Here is a 23351-nt window from a genome sequence, read left to right on the forward strand (position 1 = left end):
ATGTAAAAATAAAAAATAGAAATGTATTTGGTTTCCTTTTTTCATTTTTTTTAATGTAATGTAATGTAATGTTTATTTAACCAGGAAAATGTGATAACATTAAGTGCAAGCAATACATTTGATTAGAAAAAATAAATAAAAATAAAAACACACAAATTACATTTAAAAAAAACAGTGAGAACTTTGCCTCATTTCAGAACACCGCTGCATTCCTGATATATGTCAATATATACATGAAAAATATGAGCTGGAACTTTTCTGTCAGCTCTTCTTATTAATGCATTTTTATTTTATTTTTATTTGTAAATGATGCAAACTTATGCTGTGCTGTTTTTGAAGAAAAAAAGACTTTTTCTCTTTTGTTCTTTTCATCTTTTCATTTATGGAGTTTTTGTAATGTTGTTGCACATTCTTGATCCATATACAGCCCAGCTTTTATCTCCATATCTCTCTGCCTCTCATCCACATCCGTCCGTCCGTCCGTCCGTCCCTCCTCTCACCCCCAACCCTTCTGTTGAACTTTTTTTTATCCTCAACTATTTATCCTTTTGTTTTTCTTTTTTCTAATCCCTCTCTGTGATCCTAATCCGCCCGTAAACTTTCGTCATTGGAATATTGCCTTTTGCAGTGTGCTTTGCTGTGCAGAGTCGAATTGACACTAAGAATCAGCGCAGTATTTTTGTTTACAATCCCAACCTCGGTATTGATGTTCATGCACATTGTTTTCATCGCAGATCCATTTCATCCTGCCTGAAAGGAATTGTTACAGTTCTGAATAAGAAGATTGCATTTTGTGAACACATTCCCGCATACAATCTCATCATGTCAATATGCCTCACAGAGCTGTGTAAGTGTGTGTGTGTTGTGTGCATCTCTACGGTATGTCACACTTCCCCTGGGCAAGACACCACACACAGGGTTTAAGCAGATGGTAAATCTCTCTCCCTGGGGTATCATCAACTTACAACCTTCGCTCATTCTCTCTCCCACTGTTTTGCTCTCTGTCCTTCCTCGTGCATATCTGATCCCTTTTTCTATCTCACTTGTAGTTTTTTTTCTCCTCTGACAGACAGGAAAGAAAGGGGCCTCCACTTGCAAATTACATCTTTCCTGCTCCGTCTCTCCTGTCTCTCGCATCTCGTCTGTTTCCATCTCTCCTCTTTGCCCTCCCTGTGTAATTAACTAGGTTTCAGTAACAAACCTTTGGGCTTTGGGGTTGCTATGGTTACCTCTCTCTCCATACTGTTTTCTGTTTGTCAGTCTATCTAAATTGTGGGTGTGTGTATGTGTTTGTGCTTTTTTTCTGTGGCTGTGTGTCTATTCATTGGAAAAAATGTGTTTGTCTGGGCTTACATTAACTCCATCTGTTAAATTATTTGTTCGCTCATAAGCTCGTCACTTATCATGCAGTTTAATGTCCATGTGCAGAGGTGTAATGAATTTTAAATGGGAAAAAATAATCAGCAATCTTATTGCTCATTTGTGTTTTAGCTTCACTGTCTGATCATGAAACAATGTTGTTTCACTTCTGCTTTGTTGTGCGACAGCCTCGTACTTGAACTCAAATCTGTGCAACATGGTTTGATGTGAACATAGGCAACTTTTCCTTTTTGTGGACATTTAAAACTGATGGACAAACATATTTGGCAGTATATTTTCTATCATTCATGTCTCATAATGGAAAAAGTTATGGAGTTTAATTTGCAAAATTGGCTTTCTTTTCACCTATGACACATGGTTCAGGACCCTGCTTTTTACTGTATTGATGCAAATGTCAATTAGCACATTGGATGACCGGCTCACGACTTTCTAAGCAAGCAGAAAAATGAAAGGGTCATAAGGCACATCTGTAAAGTCAGAAAAAAGAAAATGTATTTATTTATTTATTTATTTATACAGTATAACATTTACTGTTTTGTATTATGTTTTATTTTATTTTAATGGTTTTAGTTCTTAAAGGTACCGTATGATTTCATAGTCCGCTGAGGTCTACAGAAAAAAGTCAATAAATATTTATGACCCTTTTAAACAGGCTTCTTCAGATAATGGACAATCTCCATTGCCATACTGTATACAGTAGACATTATATTATATTTTTAAAGAAATTATTTTTTTATTCAGCAAGGGTGCATTAAGACATTTCCATATTAAATAAATGCTTTTTCTATTGAACAAAGAATCCTGGGGGAAAAGTATAATGCTTTTCACAAAAAAAAAGGATGCAGCAAAACTGTTTTTAACATTGATAATAATAATGTTTATTGAGCAACAAAACAGCACATTATAATGTTTTCTAAAGAATCATGTGACACTGAAGACTGGATTAATGATGCTGAAAATTCAGCTTTGCATCACAGGAATAAATTACTTTTATTAAATATATTTAAATATATTTTAAATTGTAATATGTCACATTAGTACTTATCTTACTGTATTTTAATCAAATAAAGATAATCATAATAATAGTCTATTCAAAAACAATAAAAAATCTTACCGGCCCCAAACCTTTGAACGTTAGTGTATTATGGAGTTTTTAAATTGAGTTGAGGTTCTTTAATTCTTGTCCTTGAACTTTTCCCCTCTGATTAAATTTGTATTGTCAGTCACCAGTAAGGTATTACTTCCTTTTAAGTTACTCTTTGCTGTAATGTCTCTTGACATCTTCCCTGAATAGTCCCCTGTTTTCTTTTTGTCGTTTCAGCTAACAAGACACTTCTGGGTGGAGGAGGAGGTGAGTCAATGTTTTTCTCCTCTTTTTCAGAGGCTGAATGAGACAAATGTAGAGACAGCTCAAGAGGGAAAAGACATTAAAGGAGAGAAGCATCGGCGAGGTGAGAGGAATTAGAAGGTGAAAGAGAGCAAGTGAGAATCAGCAGGTGGAAACAAAGGTGAGAGAGTGAGAACGTGTGTGTGATGGGAGCTGTTGTCAGCCTGAGGCTTTGCACTTTTCTGAATTTGAACAGACAATCTCTAAAACCCCTGTGAGTGAGAACAGAAATGCTATTTGAGGAGCAAAAGAGCGATTAGAGACCCAGTGAGAAGAAATGAGCGCTAAACTCTTAAACCATCTCTGATAGAGCTGCCCTGATAGAACACACACACACACACGCTCCCACAAACATCGACAAGAGAAAAACAATTCATCAGCAGATTCTGAATATAATGGAGAAATTAAAGAGACTGTGCTTTTTCAAAACTGTTTGCTCACTGTGATGTATTAAAAAGTACTTGGATCTGACAAGACGGTAGATTTTCTCAGAAATACAGTAAAGCCTTCAGATTACTGCCTTCTTTCTGTAGGTTCAAATATTCATCAAACAATGAGCTCTTTGGCATTGCAGCTGCATAAACAGTTAAGTCTTATCTCAAATTTAAAGGGACTATAACAAAAAGTATTAAGCTGAAAAGTTATCTGGATATGGTCCCATGGTAATTCTATGTATTTTTGAACATGTTCCATGTTGCAATATTGTCATTGTTTAACATCCAACATCTAAACTACCGCCCATCACATAAGTAGGTTTCTCCTGAGGATCAGTAACTACATCTGCAATTATCTCAGAGTTGCACTTTTAGTCATTAGTTACGGGCCTGTAATGTTCCTGCTCCCGGGAGGTTCTAAATAACGAGTGTGTAACATGTAACAACTGTTTTTTTCCAATAGATTGTGCACTGTGTGAAATCACCTCTAACCTGAAATAGCAACAGTATAGCTATCTAATATCAGCACACTCGTTTCCACCAGACTGGCTGCTAAACCATCTTGACAGAATTAAAGAGAGAGTTCATGCAAATTACAATTCTCTCATCATTTACTCATCCTCATATTGTTCCAAACTTGTATTTATTAATTTATTTCTTCTGTGAAACACAAAAGAAGATATTTAGAAAATTTTATTTTTTTCCATTCAGTACAATAAAAAAAATTAATGGGACCCAGCGCTGTTTTGAATATCGTATTTTGTGCTCCTCAGAAGAAAGTCATAAAGGTTCGAAAAGACGCGAGGGTGAGTGATTGATGGTCATCTTTGGGTTAACAATCTCAGAACCGTATTTCAAAAGTAAAGGGCACACTTCTCTGGAATACTTGTTTCTAATTGGTAAATCATGGCATTCTTTGGTTAAGTAATTTTATAGTGACTGTTAAACCATATAATTGATAGAAGTTTTTGGCAACCATTTTCCTACACTATAAAAAAGAAAAGAAAAAAAAGCCTTACATTTTTAAGTACAATTAACTTGGATGTTTAAGTTAGTTCAACTTAAATTATATTAGACTGACTTAAAAAAAAGTTTAATCTTGTATAACATAAAAAGGTTGAAAATTGCTTAACTTATTTTGATGAGTTAAATCAATGTAAAAATATATGTTGTCATAACTTATTGATCATATTTGTTTTTTTACAGTTCAGTGTCATTTTCATGATCTTCCTGATCACTTTTATCTTTTTCTTCTCACGTAAATAAAATAGGCTATTATGTCATAATTAACATAAGATGTTACTTTGAGTTTAAATTTTTGTTTTTATTTATTTATTTATTTTGTTGCCAGATAATACACTCATTATCACAAAGGAAACCACCTTTTTTACTTAACAAATTATGAACCATTAAAATATATATATATATTACACAACAAACAAACTATTGCCATGTGTGACTCTAATGAGCATTGTTTTGGAAATGCAAAAACTGGCTGTGATAACAACTGTACATATCTTATTTTTTGCTTGCAAATCCTAAAACTAACTACAAACTTGAAATGGTTTATGTTAACTTTGATCTACGCCACCGTTCAAAAGTTTGGGGTCAGTAAGATTTTTTTTTTTTAAAGAATTAAGAAAAGTGACAAAGACATTTATAATTGATATATAAATTATATTTCTATTTGCGTGGGGGGGGAAATAGCACAGCTATTTTCAACATTGATGAAATGTTTCTTGAGCACCAAATCAGCATATTAGAATGATTTCTGACGGATCATGTGACACTGAAGACATGTTTAGTAACTAACATTAACAAAGGTTAATCAATGCTGTAAAAATATATTGCTCATTGCTAGTTTATGTAAGTTAATGCACTAATTAATGTTATCAAATGAGACCTTATTGTAAAGTGTTACCAAAAAATCTTATCGACCCCAAACGTTTGAACGGTGGTTTACAAATCTGTTGTGTACAGCCTTTGTAAGAGGTGCGTGTGCATTTTGAAAGTGCATTGCAAGATCTTAGGTAAATAATTTACGATAGTAGAGTGCTATGCAAATGAACAGAAATGTCCAACTGTTGACTCAGTATTTACGCATATGCATGCGTGTCGATTGTAAGCGTGCACTGTTCTTGCTCTCTGCCCGTGTTAAGTGCCTGCCCGTTAGCTAATCAATACTAGTGATAAATCTGCACTTGAGAATCCTACTCATCAGAACCACGTCTCACACACACACAAACACAAATTCAGAAGTGCGCACTGCTGTGTATTGACCTGGGTTTTTTTCTGTAGTTACTCAAACACAAATGGCAAAAGCGATTGATTTAGGCCTGACCCTCACCTCCCTCAATTTAAACCTCCCCGTCAGTTCGTGCCTCTGCATGTCTTCCATGTCCCTTTCTTTCTCTCTGTTTTACTCTGCCCTCATCTTTCTGTCTCACTGCCCTACCCGATCACCTCTTCTCCTCACTCCCTAACACTCCAACACCTCTTTTCTCTCTATTTCTGTCGGTAGTACGCAAACACATCGGCTTCTTCAGGCTCACACTCTCTCCCTCTCTTTTTGTTGGCTCCACTCCTGAGGTTTGTTAAGGCAAACCTGGGTGATAATTAGGCAGGGACAAACTATACATCAGGGAGGACAGCCTCAGAGCATTGCATGCAGAGAGAGAGAAATGAGGGGTGAGTCTCTGCCTGTTGGTGTTTAAAGCAGGAAAAGCATTAAAGCTGAGAGGGCAAAAACAAGAGGATGTGTTAAAACAACAGAAGAGAGAATAAAGAAAAGCATGGATGAGTTAGGATGTCGTTTAGTGGTATATACTGTTTCGGATACTGTTTTTCAAACTCTAAAACCATTTATTCTTGGTCAGCATTTCTGATGCACTGCAAAAGTCTATTAAGTATTCTGGACTTTTATTTTTTCAGTACTGATATAAACATCCTTAAAACAAAAATGTCGAGACTAGAATAGAATGTTTTTGAATTAAGTTTATTTTATTGCAAGAAAAAAAATCTATTTGCTAGTAAAGTTAAATAAGCCAAGAAAAAGTCTCTGAAATCTAGTTTTAAGAAGCAAAATGATAATATAACAATACAATACGATAATGTGTAGGTCTATAATAAGGCTGGTTTTCAGAGAATTTCTTGAATTAGGCTTTAATTAGACTTAGAATTAGACACAAATGGAAAAATAAATCAGGAAGAAAGTCTGCGAGTGAGTGATGAAAATAATTCATGCTAGATTTCCTAGTTTCACGGTCAGATGGATCATACTTGGAAATGACACATATAACTATGGGCGATCAAAATGTTCTGTTCATTACAATAGGAGACATCAGTCCTGAATCTCAGAGCTGGGAAAGCTCCAGATTGTACAAAAGGACACAGTGACATTAGAGTATCTTTGGGGGTTTTGTTGTGTTTGGGGTGTAATGTTGCATTTTGGCATATGGCTCCCTTTTAAAAAGGTTTGTCTGTTTTTTAGCAACCTGGAAAGTTACACATGGATAAGTATTGATTGATTGTTTTATTTTTTGAGTGAAAATGTGTGTTATGTTCTCCACTTGGCACTGAGTGGAATGTTAGTATTCTGGTTTAAAACTCAGAACGGCAGGCAAGTGTTTAGAGAGAGATAGTGCTTTGGTGTCGAGGGATTTGTGACATGGGCAAGCAGATGTGCCAGATCCAATCAAATGCTCCTACTAATGGCTACCATGGTGACCAGCTCAGCCAATAAGAGGGTGCGTTTCGATAACACTTGCTGACCAGTTCAGACCAAACTAATTTGATGGGAATTTGAGAACAACTGTTAATGAATGCTTTTGTACAGAGAAATGTTGTGTGTGTGGAGCCGATGCATGCATGTTTGCGTGCATGTAGGTGTTGCGTGGGATTAGGAGCACATATGACAGAAAGCTGAAAAAAAAAAAACTATTTATGCAATATAGGAAAATATTCTATATATATGTTTTTTTCGGTGTCACAAACCCCGTCAGATGAGCAAAAAGCCAATTAGTACCTGCTAACAAGATGTCTGTGTAATATAAAAAGTGTGTGTACATGCATGTTGCAATTACACAGGAAAGCAAGCTATTCCCAACAGGCGTACCTCGTCACCACATTCACATCTTTTCCCCTATTCCTTCCTCTCATCCTCCTTTCCGCCACTCCAAAGCCCTGAGTACAACTTCCCTCCATCTGTCCCTCCACCTCTCTCCGTTTTTTCCTCGTCATTCTCTCCACTTCACTCTCTGGTATTTCTCGGTATATATTCCCTATCTTTCTATCTTTTTATCACTCCATCTCTCGCTCCTGCAGATTCTGAGCACATATCAGCAAAAGTGCCAGGGCGCTGATAACCCTCGAGTAAAACTGATATGGCCCTCAAATTGCTGCCCTTAGTGCTATGAGAAATCAGATTTTTCTGTGTCCTCAAATGATAAATGAGGGTTGGGTTTATTAGCATTAAAGTAGGGTAAGCTGTGTTGATCCCAAACTGCACAATATTTGTCATGGGAAGACATTTTTAGAAAGGGCCCATCATATACAGCTGCCTGCGATTGAGAGGTGGCAGGTGATTTGGTAACACTTTACAACACTTTACTTTTGTAACAATAAGTTCTCATTTGAGAACAACAATGAGCAATGTGTTTACCCCTTAAGTGTCACCGTCCCACAGGTGGGACGCTTGCCACTATATATTTAAAACAATAATATCTTAGTAAAAACCTAAAGAAATATTGATGAACTATATATCATATGAAAGCTTAAAATCTCGAGTTTTCATATTTGGTGGCTGTTTTCTAAAATAAATTACAGAGCGGTAATTTATCAATTTGCAACAATAATATTTCATATTCGTTAGGAGTATTTAGGCCTTTATTTTGAAATAGCAATAAACATGAAAAATCATGAAAGATTGGTAGAAACATCAGTTTGTTTTCATGCCAAGAGTTCAAAAGATAACACCAATTCCATTTTATGAGGAAAAAAAGTCTGAAAATGTTTTAAATATAAAGAAAAATTTATGGATTCTCGATTTGTGATGCGACTGCGAGCTATAACGGACATATGTGGTCTTTTTATGCATTTATTAGAGGTTAAATTCAAATCAAATACTGCCAAACCACCCATACTACTTCTGAATAGGATGTCTACTTCATAAATTGTATGAGAATTATGGAAATACATGGTTCTGATCACTCAAAACATATATGAAAATGGAGGCGCCCTTATATGGGCAGTAATGGAGTCTGGTGTTCACCTAGTGAAAAAGTTGGGTACTGCGCCTGAATAAAATGTTACTGAAAGCTCATATTTTGAGATATCAACCTAAAATCTGGAACACAACTTGTTCAGATTTTTGGCTTTAATTTTCTTGCAGTTTTAGAGTAAAATATATTTTGATATATATATTTTATATAAAATATGAATAATTATATTTTTTAATTGCACAATTTCATAAACTCAAACTTATATAACTTTTTTTCTATTTCAATTTTACTAATTTCTACACTTCTACAATAATCTGGAAAATGTCTGGAAAAAATCAAGACCAGCCATAGGTCTATATTCCAAAGCATTCTTGAATTACAACCGTTTAAGTTTGTAGAGTGATTTTTATGTCTTTGCGAAAAATGGGCGGGTGACACTTAAGGGGCTTTGTTAATATTTAGTTAATAAAAATTAAGATAATTAATTATCATGTTAGTTCACAGTGCATTAAGTAATATTAACAGATACAATTTTTGATCTTAAAAATGTAGTAGTAAATATTGAGATTAACATTAACTATGATAAATATATGCTGTAAAAGTAGTGTTCATTCTTAGTTCATGTTAACTAATGTAGTTAATTATTATAAAGTGTTTAACTTTTTTTCTGCTTAAAATGTTTTAGTAAATGAAATGAAATTTCAATAGAAAATATATCATAAATGTTGGTAAATTGCCATCTGAATTATCTGGCTAAATATTACATATGTGTATTTATAATATATTGTATGTTTTGCTATGTATTTATATATATTGTGTATATATGCATGTATCCGTCTCTCAGTAATTCTTTTAAATAAATGTTATAATTAATTCTAATAAATGTAACCTTAGACAGTACTTTATCTTTATCTAATTAAAAGTGTGCAGAATGCTAGATCTATAGCTGACAAAAATAACTGTTGTGCATGTATATGTATTTATATAAATATGTATGTGAGTATAAATATTCCTCCTTCAGTGGATGGTGCCATTCATCGTGGGGCTGGTCCTCTGTTGAAGAAGGAATGTGCCACTCTGAACAGCTGCGAAACAGGGGAGGCCAAGATCACCGGGGCCTATGGCCTACCTGCAAAATGTGAGTTGCTCATGAAACAAACTGATCATTACACTAATGCAATATAAATATCTGTCTGAAATAGTTTGAGCTCCTTGGAATAGGAGGATGAATTCAGAATCATTTGTTAGAATTAAACATTTCTTCCAGTATGCTAAATGGATAAGGCAAAGAGCAAACCTAGCTCATGTTCACGCTTGATTGCATCAAAGTCAGCGCAGTACTTTTGTAGAAACTAAATTACACTTGATTTTGACTTTTGCGAGATTTTATATTTCCCTTCTTAGGATAGTAAGCAGGTGTTGTGCAACCTCTCTAGCAAAATGTCAAACGGTTGTGTACATGTTGCACGCTGCCGAATGAATAAATGAATAAACCATCAACGCAAACCTTTTTGCCTATCACTCTCCCTCCCTCCCCACATCCATCTCCCTCCCTCTCTTTCACTCATCCAGAGAGTGTTCAGTAATTATGTAGTCAGACAGTGTTTACAGAAGCAAGCGCACTTTAATTTATTCGCACACTTAGCAGTAATTTCCTTGTCTAATTTATGACCCTCCCCCCCACCCAACTGTACCTTGCTGTTCAGAGACAGAGATGCACACGCTGCTGATTCTCAAGCCACCCCCCAACACATACACACAGATACACACCAATGATTTACCTTACACTCCAGGCTATGCTCTCTGTTAGATTTTACGTAGTCTTTAGTTGATTTTTCTCTCCAACTTTGTGTTTTTTCTTCTCATCTCTCTCTTTCTGTAGTGTACCGAACTGCGGGGAGTAGAACAGTAAATATCAGCAGTAATTGTAGGACTGAAATTAGTGTCTGTGTCTGACTGCGTGCACCGCACACTGATCGGATTATGAGTTATGTATGAACAGGTGTTTGGACTATTTGTGATTTGTGAGCTGTTGAAATGTAACATTTCTAAATGAAAATTATCAGGTTTCTGTCTGTGGGTAGATAGCATCATGGCGGTGCAGGTTCAAATTTGTCTATGCAAAACTGGCTGCCACAAATGCTTGGATGTTCAGCCAATCCCCAAGTGTCAGGTCATACTATTTTTATATATTATATCATCAACTAGATTCTTGGGTTCTGATCGTTTGAAAAAGTTATAGCAAAGCTCTCCTCAACATGCTGGAAGATTTAAGATGTCAATCATGTCCACGGCAAAACGAGTAAAGTGCAAGAATTTTATTGCTCAGAATTAATTTATTTTAAACCCTTAAAGCTGAAGTATGTACTTTTTTTCATTTTTGAAATATTTTGTCTATCCTATCAGAGACATGCAGAGACAACTATAAATAAGCTATTCATAGGTTATTTATTTTGTCTCTGTAGCCCAGTTGTTTTGAGCTACCCATCTAGTCGTACACAAAAAATACTGACTCTACCAATGGCTTGAGTTGGGGCGGGGCTGTCAGTTTGTTCAATCAAGGACTAATGTGGGCGTATTTGAAAACCTTCTTTGAAAACAATCTTTTTTTTTGCAGTTCCGTTCGGTGGTGGAGAAATTACATACTTCACCTTGAACCTCAATTGCGTGATAGTAATAGAAAGCATCTATAATTACAGGCTAAAGCCCCTAAATAAAATCTGAGATTTGTGTGTTTGTATAGAGTATTGTCATGTTTTGACTGGCTGAACTGCAGTTTGCACATGTGCTCACACATCTGTTGCTTTTTGGATGAGGATAGGGGAGTGTATGTTTGTGTCTTATAGTAAAACAGAAGTATGGTAATAATACATACTCTGCCTCGGTTGAGGGGGTGAACTAGAAACCCAGTGGATCTCATCGGTGAATGAAAGGCAGAATGTGCAGATCCTGTCAGTCCCTAAGTCCACCTGTGTACCAATACAGCCTTGACTAGGGACCCAACCATACAAAACAACCATTGCTAGGGGGGGAGAAAGAGAAGAGAGTAGCATATTTATCAATACACACACACACACACACACACACACACACACACACACACACACTCCCTTTCCCTGAGCCTTCATTTCCCTCTGTGGCCAATTAACACTAATTAAAATCCACACAGGCCAATCGAACACCCACCCTTCTCTACTGTTATTTAACTAATCCCTTTTTCTCTCTCCCCTCATCCGTCTTTTGCTCATAGACTGGATGAATAACAAGGTTCAATCATTTAATTTCGTTTATTAAACAATCCAATGAAATACAGTGTACTTTTTCAATTACCTAAAATTAAGGCTTTTATCTCAAATCAATTTTGAGCTGCAACTTTCTTTAAATCACAGCTTTTTCTTGTCAAAACCAGTCGCATGAAAGCCAAGGTGAAAGGAGAGGGATCTATTGTGTAGGCTGTCGTGCTTGATCGGCTGGTGACTACGGGTATATTGTAACTTGGCTGTCAAGCTGATTTGAATTTGAGAAAAAGGGGTGAAACACAAAAAGTGAGTCAAACACCTTCCGACCATTCAGATGATAAGCAGATCTCTTGCACTGTCTTAACCAGCTGCCTTTTTTAAATCAACGCACCTGCTCCCCTGCTGCAGAATGGGGATATAGCTGTGCACACTGACTTTTTCTCCAGGGGGGTTGGTGGGAGAGACCACAGCCTCCCTTTGTGCATGAGACTGGAGACTTGGGTTTGGTCTGGATGAGTGAACAGTTAGACCTGGTAGCAGAAAGACAGAAAATCTTTCACTGAGAGGGAGGGAGAATTGGAAAGAAAAAGGCGAGCAGGCAGGAGGAAGGCGGGAAGGAGAGGGAACAAACAGAGGAGTGATTTAGAGCCTGATAATAGCAAGTTTAGAGTAAATTCATCGATACGTGATGGGTGTTGTCAGGTTTTGCTTTGGGAGCTGCGTGGGGAGAAAGAAAACGGTATGTTTTCTCATGAGCAGATCAGGAAGTTATGGTGAAATAAAATGGTTTAGGAGACAAGCTGTACGACCACACTGTGACCCAGCATATATTAAAGCAAAAAGCCACAAAAAGTATTGAAATACGGCACATAAATAATCTTATCTTATCTTATCGTATCTTATCTATCCATCTATCTATCTACTTTTTGGTTATATAAATTATTATTATTTATATACAAGTATTGTGTCTATTCATATGCATGTCAGATTTCAACACAAAATTAAAGTGTATATAAAAATAAATAAATGACATGGTTATATGACAAATATTTATTAGATTAGGTCAACAGCTTAAATGATCAATTTCAGAAACTATCTTTTAGCAAAGGTCCCCAATCTACATTATGCTCCATCGTAAACATCTGAAATCTGTAGAAAACGTTCATTTCTTCCCCGCTCACTCTGTTGTAAGTGTGCTTGTATGTGTTTGTTTTAAAGAGCAAACAGGAGCGACAGAGGGAGTTGAGCAGTGCGATATCTAAACCTCCCGGCAATTTTCTGTAGTTTGCTTTAACCTCCAGCTGCACCTGTGTCTGTGGTGATTATGTCATCCTGTCTCTCTTCCTTCTACACCCGCTTTAGCAGTTCATGCTGTGCCACAAACATGAAAACACTTTGTGACTCTGTACTTCCAGTCAAACATATGCCCACTGTTCTTTTTTTCCTGTCCATTGTTTCCCTTTGCACTTCATATGCGAGCGTCTGGGTGTGTTTGTGTATGTGTGTGTGTTTGTGTGTGAGTAATGTCTCTGCCTGACTTGATGTATGATGGTGCTGCTGGACTAAACAAACAGAGGTGGATCGATGCTGTAAACACTGCAGAGTGCAGCGGTAAATAAACGCAGCCGGACAGCACGCAGCGCAGAGAGGTGTTGGGGGGCGGATGGATGAGGGAAAGAGGAGTGGGAGTGGAACTGACGGAGGGATGCTGGACGTCCAAAAGACAAACGGTGCAAAGGGGAAGGATTGAGGACATGCCGCAGACGTGACACACAAGGACATAAGACATGGAGAGGACAGATGGATGAATGTTTTAGACAGAAGGTAGACGCAGACGGAAAAGGAGGACAAGGGAAACGGACCTGCCGTCTGGTTGAGCTGAGTGTCAATGGGAGGAGGAAACAGGAAATTGAGATGAGAGGGTGCAGGATGGAGACAAGTGGGTCTTTAGTAATCGAGAAACAGACAGATGGCAGAAATGTGAGCCACAAACAGAAAGTGTAGTTGGTATAAGTGAATAAGTCTAATCAAAAGTCTAGAAATAATTAACACATCAGGGGTTCATCACTTTTCTCTTACAAAAAAGACCTTACAAAAGCTTGTAAAATATTGCACTTGCTGTACTGACAATTGCCATAGAGACCATTTTTATATTATTATATGAATAACAATCATTATTATTTTGCAGACTTAGGAAACTCCATTTCAATTAAACATTTGAACATGCACACTCAAATTGTTTCAATTTACAACAAATTTTACTTTAGTACAAATAAAAGTAATCAAACATCATTTATTTTGATGCTTTCCGTTGTTTCCTGTTACGCTTATGAACGTACCCTGGAAACCATAGAATCTGCCAACAATTAATATAGTTATTACAGTTATCAATGCTAGTAAAAGAATTTGCTAAATCCTGGGGATTACATAGGAATTTACTGTCTTATTTATTTATCTTACTGTATTATTTATTTATAACAATTGCAGTCACTTGGGTATTCTGGCAGAAACTGTGGTTTCCATGGTAAATGTGGGGTGTAGAAAGGACTAAACACTCTCAGTGCTCATCAACTCAGCTGTTGACAGTAGCTATCGGTACAGCAGTTACTGTGAAGAGATTTTTCGATGTTGTATCATCATATCGGAAGAAGAAACAAATCAAAAAACCCTTCCAACAGCCTTCAGTTATTTCTATAAGTCAGCCAGACTGTGTTACAAAGGTCAAGTTCTGCCAAGGCCAATATCACTGATACTGATATACCACTAATTAAAGGAACATTCCAAAATGCGCAATTTATAGCCGTTTTAATATATTTGATTGACATTTGTTTGTACTTTTAATAGGACTAAGAGAAATTATTCATTTTTGTTTACTAAAATACTAGAATATGTTCAAATTGCCATCTTTTAATACACTGTAAACCTTTTTAAATCACTTAAAAAGGTCGATCCATATATTTAGGTGAATTAATTGTTTTAATATAACATCAGTATCAAGAGTATCAGTACATCAAACTGCACAGATGTGTGGACTAAACAAAGTGCATTTGCTCTTGTCATTTTTAGTTACTCTAAGAAAATAATTGCACATTTAAAACATATGCTACTGTTCAAAAATTTGGGATCAGTAATCAGTACGATGTTTGAAAGAAGTCATTTATGCTCACCAAGGCAGCATTTATTTGATCGAAAATACAAAAAAAAAACATTAATATTGTGATGTATTATTACAATTTAAATGTAGGGTAGGCAATTTTCAGAGAGGCTAGCGATAGCGAGTTAGCTTTGAAAGCATAAGGCCCCACCCTCCCTTCAGAGCATCTCCAAAGCCACGCCTCCTTCAAAACACATGAAAACATACAGCAGGGAGTAAACAAAAGCGTCACAAGAGACAGTGTTAAACAACCTCCTGTCTTAAAGCAATAAAATTACAATTATAATGAACATAAAAAACTTAAAGAGCACTGACCTGTACCACCTGACAGCTTCAGATTCATTTCAGCATTAATATTGTTGCCATTGAAACGCATAAATTCGAGTCACAAACCGCTCCGAGTATAACGTCACTGGTTTCCATCTCTTCCAAACAGACTGACGTCTGTGTAACTCTGCATATACATACGTTGACCGGCAGGTAGGACATCATATCGTTGCATTCGGACCAATTTCAATGATTGGACGAACATTTTATGGTCCTATACGTTAAAAAGATGATAAATACACATTTAAACACATTTAGACCTATATTTTCATTTGCACTAACCCTATTTTACTTTATTTCTCTTATCTGTGGCTATTACTGATTGCAGTGTATTGTTAACTCTGACTTCCAAAGTACTTACTTTATTATCCAATGTTGGTTTGTGCTATTGCACTTTTCATGTAAAATGAGCCCCGGTGTTTGTTTTTTTGTTTTGTTTTTGTACATCACATTGTCTGATGTTACAGACATGTGATGTACATTGTTGTGTAAGTGTTCAAGAAAATGCAATAAAAACAGTATTTCAAATACATTTAGACCACTTAACTTAGTGATTGCTATCAGGATGTGAAGAGACTTTCAATCAGCATAACAAAAAATGAATATATTTTAAAATGTAATTTATTCCTGTAATGGCATTATAAATGTATTTACGGTCACTTTTCTGATTAATTTAATTTGTCATTGCTGAACGAAATCATAAATTTTTTTGGAGAAAAAAATTCTAACGGATCACAAACTTTTGAATGATAGTGTATCATAAACATTTTTGGTTTTTAGGGACATGGATAGATAGGGATGCAGACAGAAAGTTGAAGTTATTAAACACATTCACATATTTTCTGATATTTTTGTACGACTTCTCTCTGTTTTTGGCTGTATCTCTCTGTTTCACAGATGTTATTCACACCGTGGGGCCGATAGTGCAGGATTCAGTGGGGGAGAGAGAGGAACGAGCGCTGAGAAACTGTTATTATAACTGTCTGCACACAGCAACTAAGAACCACCTGCGGACTGTGGTAAGGGTCTCACCACACACACACAGACACACACACACTCGTAACAGATTCAGACTTCATGTCTTGGCTGTGATATAACTACTTGTATGCAATTTTAACGGCCTACCGCAGTCTCGATCGTAACACGCTGCATGCACATAAATTCAGGTACATACTGTTAACATGTTAAACTCTCACCCTTTATCACTCACACCTCACAGCTGCGTCACGGTACAAGAATCAAAATGCCAGCAGTCCAGTCATAACACAGCAGATAAATCGCACTCCACCGGTGCCCTAACAATTTTTATATGAATCTACTAAAACAGTTGAGAGCCGTTTCAGCTTTATTTCTTTCATGGAATGATTTATTGAAGACAGGTTACTGCATATATAAAAGATTTTAACACAGTGCACCAGCAAGGATATAAATACACACAGGCACAGCTAAGATCTACTGTTAAGGTTCTCAAAAAGGAGCAAGCGATTGTTGCAGCATCATAATGTCTTATGAGGACTTCCTGTTTATCTTTATGTAACTGTTTTTTGCTGTGAAAAAAGACCTTTAAGTGTAGTATTATTCGGAGTACTTCATCTAAAAAATAAAAGTTCACTCATCATTAACTCGTCCTTTCCCAACGTTATTAATTTTATATTTATGTCAAAGTTTTTATTAATATTTTGTATCTAACTTTTATTTTACATTTTAATTTTAGTTTGTTTTAGTAATTTTATGTGCTCTTGTCATTTTTATTAGTTTTTGTATAAATATTTTTTATATATGGTAATTTATTTTCGTTTTAGTAATTTTAGTACTTCAGCTTTATTATTTCAGTTAGTTGCCAAGCCAACATTTCAGATTTTTGTTTAATTTTTTACATCCATATTTATATTTTATTTCAGCTTTATTTAAATTACCGAAAAACGTTATTGAAACAGTGACAACAATAGTCATTTTAACCCATCATTTTTCCATGGAACATAAAATTGTTGTGCTAAAAAAAAAGCATAAAAAATTTAATCGAGACAGATGATAATTAAGCTAAAACAAATTACCTTTAAATTGTCACTAAAAGTAATCCATTATATCATTACAAGTCTTCTGATAGCTTTGAAACAGAATTAAATGAATACAAAGGTCTTATTTTATTATATTTTGCACAACATACCCATATCCATGCACTTATTTTGTATGGAAAAGTGGAAGCTAGAACGTTCAGTAGTGTACAGCAGCTCCTTTTGTGTTCCATGAAAGAAATAAAATAATCCAAAGTTTTGAAGAACATGAACAGAATTTTCATTCCCTTTATTGATTTCAAATTGATTTAAACATTCCTTAGCAGAATCTGCCTTTAAAAGCAGCAACTGTTCACTGTGACTTTAAATTAAAGCTTTTGTTTCTAAGGTCCTTAATTCTGGGGCACAAGTGGCTCGTTTGTCATTAGTAAAGGATTGTATGTTTAATGGGTTGTAATTAATCAGTTTACATTCAACCTCCCTTGTAAAAGCTGTTTTTGTTGTGGTTTTGTACTAATAGGTCCAACAGTAAGTGCTTTGTAAACCTTAATTTCTTTATACAACACGTTTATTTAGAGAAGCATTTTGTAGTTTGTTGATAAGAAAACACATTTTTCACACTTTTAATTATGTAACATTCACGTCGTTATTTCTTTTTATGTCTCTTTGATGTTGATGTCTAGGCTTTCCCCTGCATCTCTACTGGAGTATACGGTAGGCTCAAATTACAGCGGTTTATCTTAATCAATGTTTACTTTTCATCCTTAATTGTTTTGTCTCACATCAATTATTTATATGTATATGTCCTTTATGTTCATAGTCTATAAATGACTGTGTGTTATTGATTACAGGTTGGTTGATTTAGAGTCTTCAATAGACTCATTTATTATTAAAACCTATAATCGTTCATTAACTGCATTTATGAGTTAACATCAATGAATAACATTTATGAATAACATCAACTTCCTTCCCTGTTTTTACAATGCTCTATCGAACCAAATAAATGGTTCGTTTATGAACCTCGGCTATGTTGTGACCTCTGTGCATGTGTTTTTATTGGTTTTTGTTTATTTAGTTGAAAACTTATTTGAGGAATTCTGGGAGTGGATATCAGTTGCAGTAGTATGAGGGATTTCCAGATTAAGGCTGGGATTAGAAGGTCAGATTAGGAGAGATTATGTGCGAGAGCATGTCACTGTGATTATAATCCCCCTTCTTAGCTACACGTGTTGAGATTAAACTCAAAAATGAACCCAGCAAACAGCTTCAGTTTGAAAACAACCACCATCAATAAATCGTTTCAAGTCTTTATGCAGAAAATATGGTGCCGTGCATCATTCAAAGTAATGTGTGTATCCGTAATATAAGGTTGTGTTGCTCTGTTGGATTTACTGGGTTTGGGCTGTCAGTTTAATGCATCAATTGAGTGTGATTAATTATAGAAAATAACACAATAAAATTAATACATATGAGACGCTGAAAAATGGCAAGCTGCGATTGCCAAAGACATCTGTATGTGTACGCCCAATATATAAAGCAAAAAAAAAATGTCACCCTTTTTGTACTGTTTATTCAGGGCTTTCCTCTTCCACATTAATGTAATGTCTTTGAATAATCTTATTTGGATACAGTTGTGATTATTGTAATCAGTCAATCAGCATATTGCAATTTAAACCCCTTTTTTATGTTGTGATTTAACATTTGAATTGATTGAAAGCCCTAGTGTAAATCTGATGTGTATTGTGTTGGATGATGTGTGTGGTGTGCAGGATACCCGCCTGAACAAGCAGTCGAAGTTGCCCTGAGAACAGTGAGAGAATACCTGGAGCAAAACCACGAGAAGGTGTGTATGTGTGTGTGTGTCTGTGTCATTTCCCTGTTGGTGTTCTTTTCTTGCCATTGTTGTTATTGTTCGATGAGGAGCACGCCGTGGCAAACAGATGGTGGCTGCATAGGGACTTACTTTTCTGAGTCAGCACACACACACACACACACACACACACACACACACACACACACACACACGCACACACACACACACACACACACACACACACACACACACACACACACACACACATAACCTCAGTTTTAATTGGTTCCTAACGGAGTTTGTATAAGCTTTGCAGAACAGTACAAATACTTAAAAAAATAAATAAATAAAAATCACAAATGATTTGACACAATCTCTGGCCCCTGTGAGTAAATGTGAGTCCAGAGTAAATTTAACAGGAAGTGAGCCATCAGGATGCCTTCGACAAAACTTCTGCACATCCCAAACTGCGGTCCCTTTCTCCCTCTCTCTCTCTCTCTCTCTCTCTCTCTCTCTCTCTCTCTCTCTCTCTCTCTCTCTCTCACTTTCTCTCTCTCTCGTTCTCTCTCTTTCTCTCTCTCTCTCTATCCTGGTCACGTCTTTTTCCCCCTCTCTCATCTCTCACTGATGTGTCTCTCCTGTCCTGAGCTTTCATCTCACTCAGCACCGTGTGTTTAGTCGCTCTCGCCTTCTTTTACGCTACAGATATACAAAATGACAGAGACACTTTAATTACAGCACACTAATTAACCAGCGCTTTGGTGCTTGCTAACCCCTCCACTTTCCATACGCACCGAGAGAATAGTAGAGAATGAAAGAGAGACATTTTTTATTTTATTATTATATTTATATTTTCATTATTTTTAAAATTGCATTATGTGGATCAAATCATTTTCTTTGAGGAGGTAAAACATATTTGGATTCCATTCAAAATCTGTGAATAAATGAACATTATTTATCACTTATATGGAATATTCAAAGTTAAATTCATAACACAGAAAATAATTTTGATGCATAAAGCCATGGTTTTTAACAGTGGATGTTAGGGGTAACTGAAAAAATAAGAAGGTGGTGCCTCCACGTCGCTGATTACTCTGTCAGTATGATAACACCCAACTATTATGATCGCAGCCAGTCTGAAAATTGACCTGAATGCGTCAGGCCGGTGGAAAGGGGCGGACTAATTAATTACAGACTAAAAAGCTCACCCACTTGGACAAAACCACTCATGTCTGAATCAACTTTAACTTGAAATGATAAAATGTGAGTCAGACGTTTTTTAGTAAACACTTAGTTTAGTCTGCCATGGAACCATGTCTGTAACCTTCATGACACCTGCAATGTTTACTGAGGACTCGTGGTTCCAAAAGATGGCTACTGTTAATAATAATAATAATAGCCAAAATTATAGCAGTAACAAATAAAATCTACACAAAATAGATTTTTTTTTGCATCTGAAACATTTGTAAAAACTTAGAAAATTGATAAGATTTTAATATGATTTGGTTTAACATGAATAGTATGTTAATATAAACAAACATTATGGTAATATTTTCTTGTTGATAGTGTATGGTAAATGGTTTGCCATGTGCTTTTAACCCAGAAAACCATGTAAACATCGAATGGAAAACTTAACCTCCTCTTTTCTGTAGTTCACTACATATGTGCATGTTCATAATGCTACAAATGCTTTGGCAATATAAAGCTTCATTTTGAATCTTAATCCGACAGACAAAGCGACCCAGCATGAGTGAGCCAGAGCGAGAGAGAGAGAGTGACATTTGGCAAAATGGAATGGAAAAAAGACAATGCTAGACACCAAAGAGAGAAAAATGAGAGTGAGAGAGATTTCAGTGGCAGAGTAGGAGTGCTAGCTGGATGCAATGATGTGTTACAGGAACATGATTAGAAGCAGGAACAGCCCACCTGCCCTCACCACTGTTGTCATGGAAATGGAGGTTCTAGGATGCTGGCACAGATCTCAATGTATTCTTTTTATGTTGTTGCTTGCCATGAAGCATTTGGGACTGGTGCTGGTGTTCTGTCAAGGACAGTAAGGTCATTGGCACTGCGCCTCTCTGGCTAGAAAGACTCAGACATTAAAAGTATGCTAACCGATTGCACACAAGTGCTTTTTTATAGCAGACCCTCTCTTCAAACAAGTCAAAATCTGTGAATAGGATAAATGAGCATTATTTATCAGTAATATGGAATATTCAAAGTTAAGTTCATACCACAGAAAAAGAAAATTGACGCATATATCAGGTTGTAACAACAAACTTAATAAACTCTTTCACAGAAATGCACTTGCAGGGGTAGATGTGCAGGTTTCTTTTATTTTGTCTGGGAATCAGCCACTTTTATTCCATTCTTTAACTCTATTCTCAAGAATTCCTGCTATAGCTTTAGAGTGTGTGGTAAGGATAAAAGAGTATAGTTTCAGTTGGGTGAAGATTGTGATATATTTTTATGGCTACAATTTTTTCTGAGTTGTGTCTGTGTAGTAATGTATGCTTCTACTGTGCAGTAGCAAAATCAGCTCAGAAGTGATATTCTCTATGTTCATTTATTTTTTATTTCGTGTCTCTTTTTCTGTTTTTTTTATCTGCTGTCAGCTGGACCGGGTCATCTTCTGTGTGTTTCTGAAATCTGACAAAGAGCTCTACGAAACAATGTTGTCTGCATACTTCCCACGAGGTCTGACACACACACACACACACACACACACACACACACACACACACACACACACACACACACACACACACACACACACAAAATGAAACAAAATGTTGGGTTCCACTTTATGCATTTTTACATTTTCAAAAAAAATAATTATTCTTTATGATTTATAAGCTCTTTTCCTCATGGGGACCAAAAAATCTCTCCACATATTACTGGTATTACAATCTTTGTGGGGACATTTTGTTCCCACTATGTAGGGTTTACCAGGACAACAAACACACACACAAACACACACTATGCTTAACGGCTTTTAAAGTGAATTCACTCAAACATTATTCTTTGCTGTGCCATTTTCACTTTGTTTAACATTTGTTTTGATATTCTTAAGAGTTAGGTGACATTTACAATTATTACATTTTATAATGATCCTTGATTGTGTCAATTCTTTCTAAACAAAGTTTTCCCAGTTTACATATACATTTCAAAAGTCAAAAGAATCAAAAGTATTTTTCACCATTAAATCCGTCAATCACTCAGTGAGTGGAAAGGTAATTGTTATTCCTGACAGTGATGCCAATGTATTTGTGTTTGTTTTTTCCTGTGTAGTTTAAAGTTATTTTTATCTGATAGCTCTACGTGTGTAGCCTGCACTGATAACAAACTAACACTGACTACATTAGCATTTTTAAAGGATTCAGTGTTTACATTGTTAAAATAAATGAATTAAAAATCAGCACACTAATTTATTATTTCATATTACTCAGTTTTAACATCTCCAGACATATCGACTTATTTGCACCTTTTTTTGTGTGTGTAACATGTTGCATGACGAACCTTGCTCTAATAATCACAGTTACGATATGGTGTTATTGAGATCTCACAAAGTGGCTGAACTCTCCAAGCATTAGTGTTCTTGTATATGTCTGATGCTGTGTGTATGTGTGCTCTATTAGACCCTGTTTTTCACCTCCAGGTTCACCGCCAAAGAGCAAATTATGAGAGGATGTCATAGTTGCTGTGGAAACGCCACAACACCGGCTTCTCCGCCACATCACTGTCTCGCTTTTACCTGATGCAGCCCCTACAAGCAACAACAACAGCTGCCTGACACCACCTGATTTATTCATATCACCAAACCAGTGCTGCTTGGATTTCTTTGATTGGTATCTGCTTTAAGTTGGGAATCATACTGCTATTGGATTTGTGTTAATATTGATAACAATGTATGCTTATAAGTGGTAGTTCACACAAAAAACTAAATTCTGTCGTTTGCTCTCCCTCATGTATCCATTTCTTCCTTGTTTTTTTGTCCATTCAATATAAGTCAGTGGGGTCCAATGCTGTTTGAACCCCAGTGTTATTGAAAATATCTTCATTTGTGTCCAGCAGATGAAAAAAATTGTATGCGTGTTTGGAACGATATGAGGATTTATTATTATTAATCCTTCCAGGAACAATTTCCTGTAATTATATGATTTGTACTGCAGGAACGTTTAAATTATAGAAGATCTCCTACATGAATATTGTTCATAGAGTTAAATAAAAATTGAATTAAGGCAATCAAAGAAACCAAAAGAGTATGTCAATGGTTGTAACATTTAACCTATAATGAAAGTGCACTATTTGTACTTCTTCAATGTACTTTCTGTCTTCCTCTATGATAAAAGACCCTCATTAAAGTCAACTCCTCTCTCTGAA

At 35.9% G+C, this 23351-nt stretch overlaps 1 protein-coding gene across 2 annotated transcripts in view; it reads left to right on the top strand.

Moving 5' to 3' along the window:
- Positions 1-23351, top strand: part of macrod1 (mono-ADP ribosylhydrolase 1) — a 69350-nt gene extending 45999 nt beyond the window's left edge. Inside the window, exons 4-10 of one of the 2 annotated variants that reach the window (XM_077247757.1) lie at positions 2702-2731; positions 9442-9558; positions 16038-16159; positions 17839-17869; positions 18925-18998; positions 21584-21665; positions 22627-23351. In XM_077247757.1, the coding sequence (XP_077103872.1) occupies positions 2702-2731; positions 9442-9558; positions 16038-16159; positions 17839-17869; positions 18925-18998; positions 21584-21665; positions 22627-22652 (482 nt within the window). In that variant the 3' untranslated portion in view covers positions 22653-23351. Of the gene's footprint in view, positions 1-2701; positions 2732-9441; positions 9559-16037; positions 16160-17838; positions 17870-18230; positions 18335-18924; positions 18999-21583; positions 21666-22626 lie in introns of those variants that run through there. The other variant, XR_013210349.1, reaches the window with a different exon arrangement.

This window comes from Siphateles boraxobius, unplaced genomic scaffold, assembly GCF_051911475.1.
Source record: "Siphateles boraxobius isolate OS27281-9 unplaced genomic scaffold, OSU_SipBor_1 3, whole genome shotgun sequence".
Taxonomy (NCBI): Eukaryota; Metazoa; Chordata; class Actinopteri; order Cypriniformes; family Leuciscidae; genus Siphateles; species Siphateles boraxobius.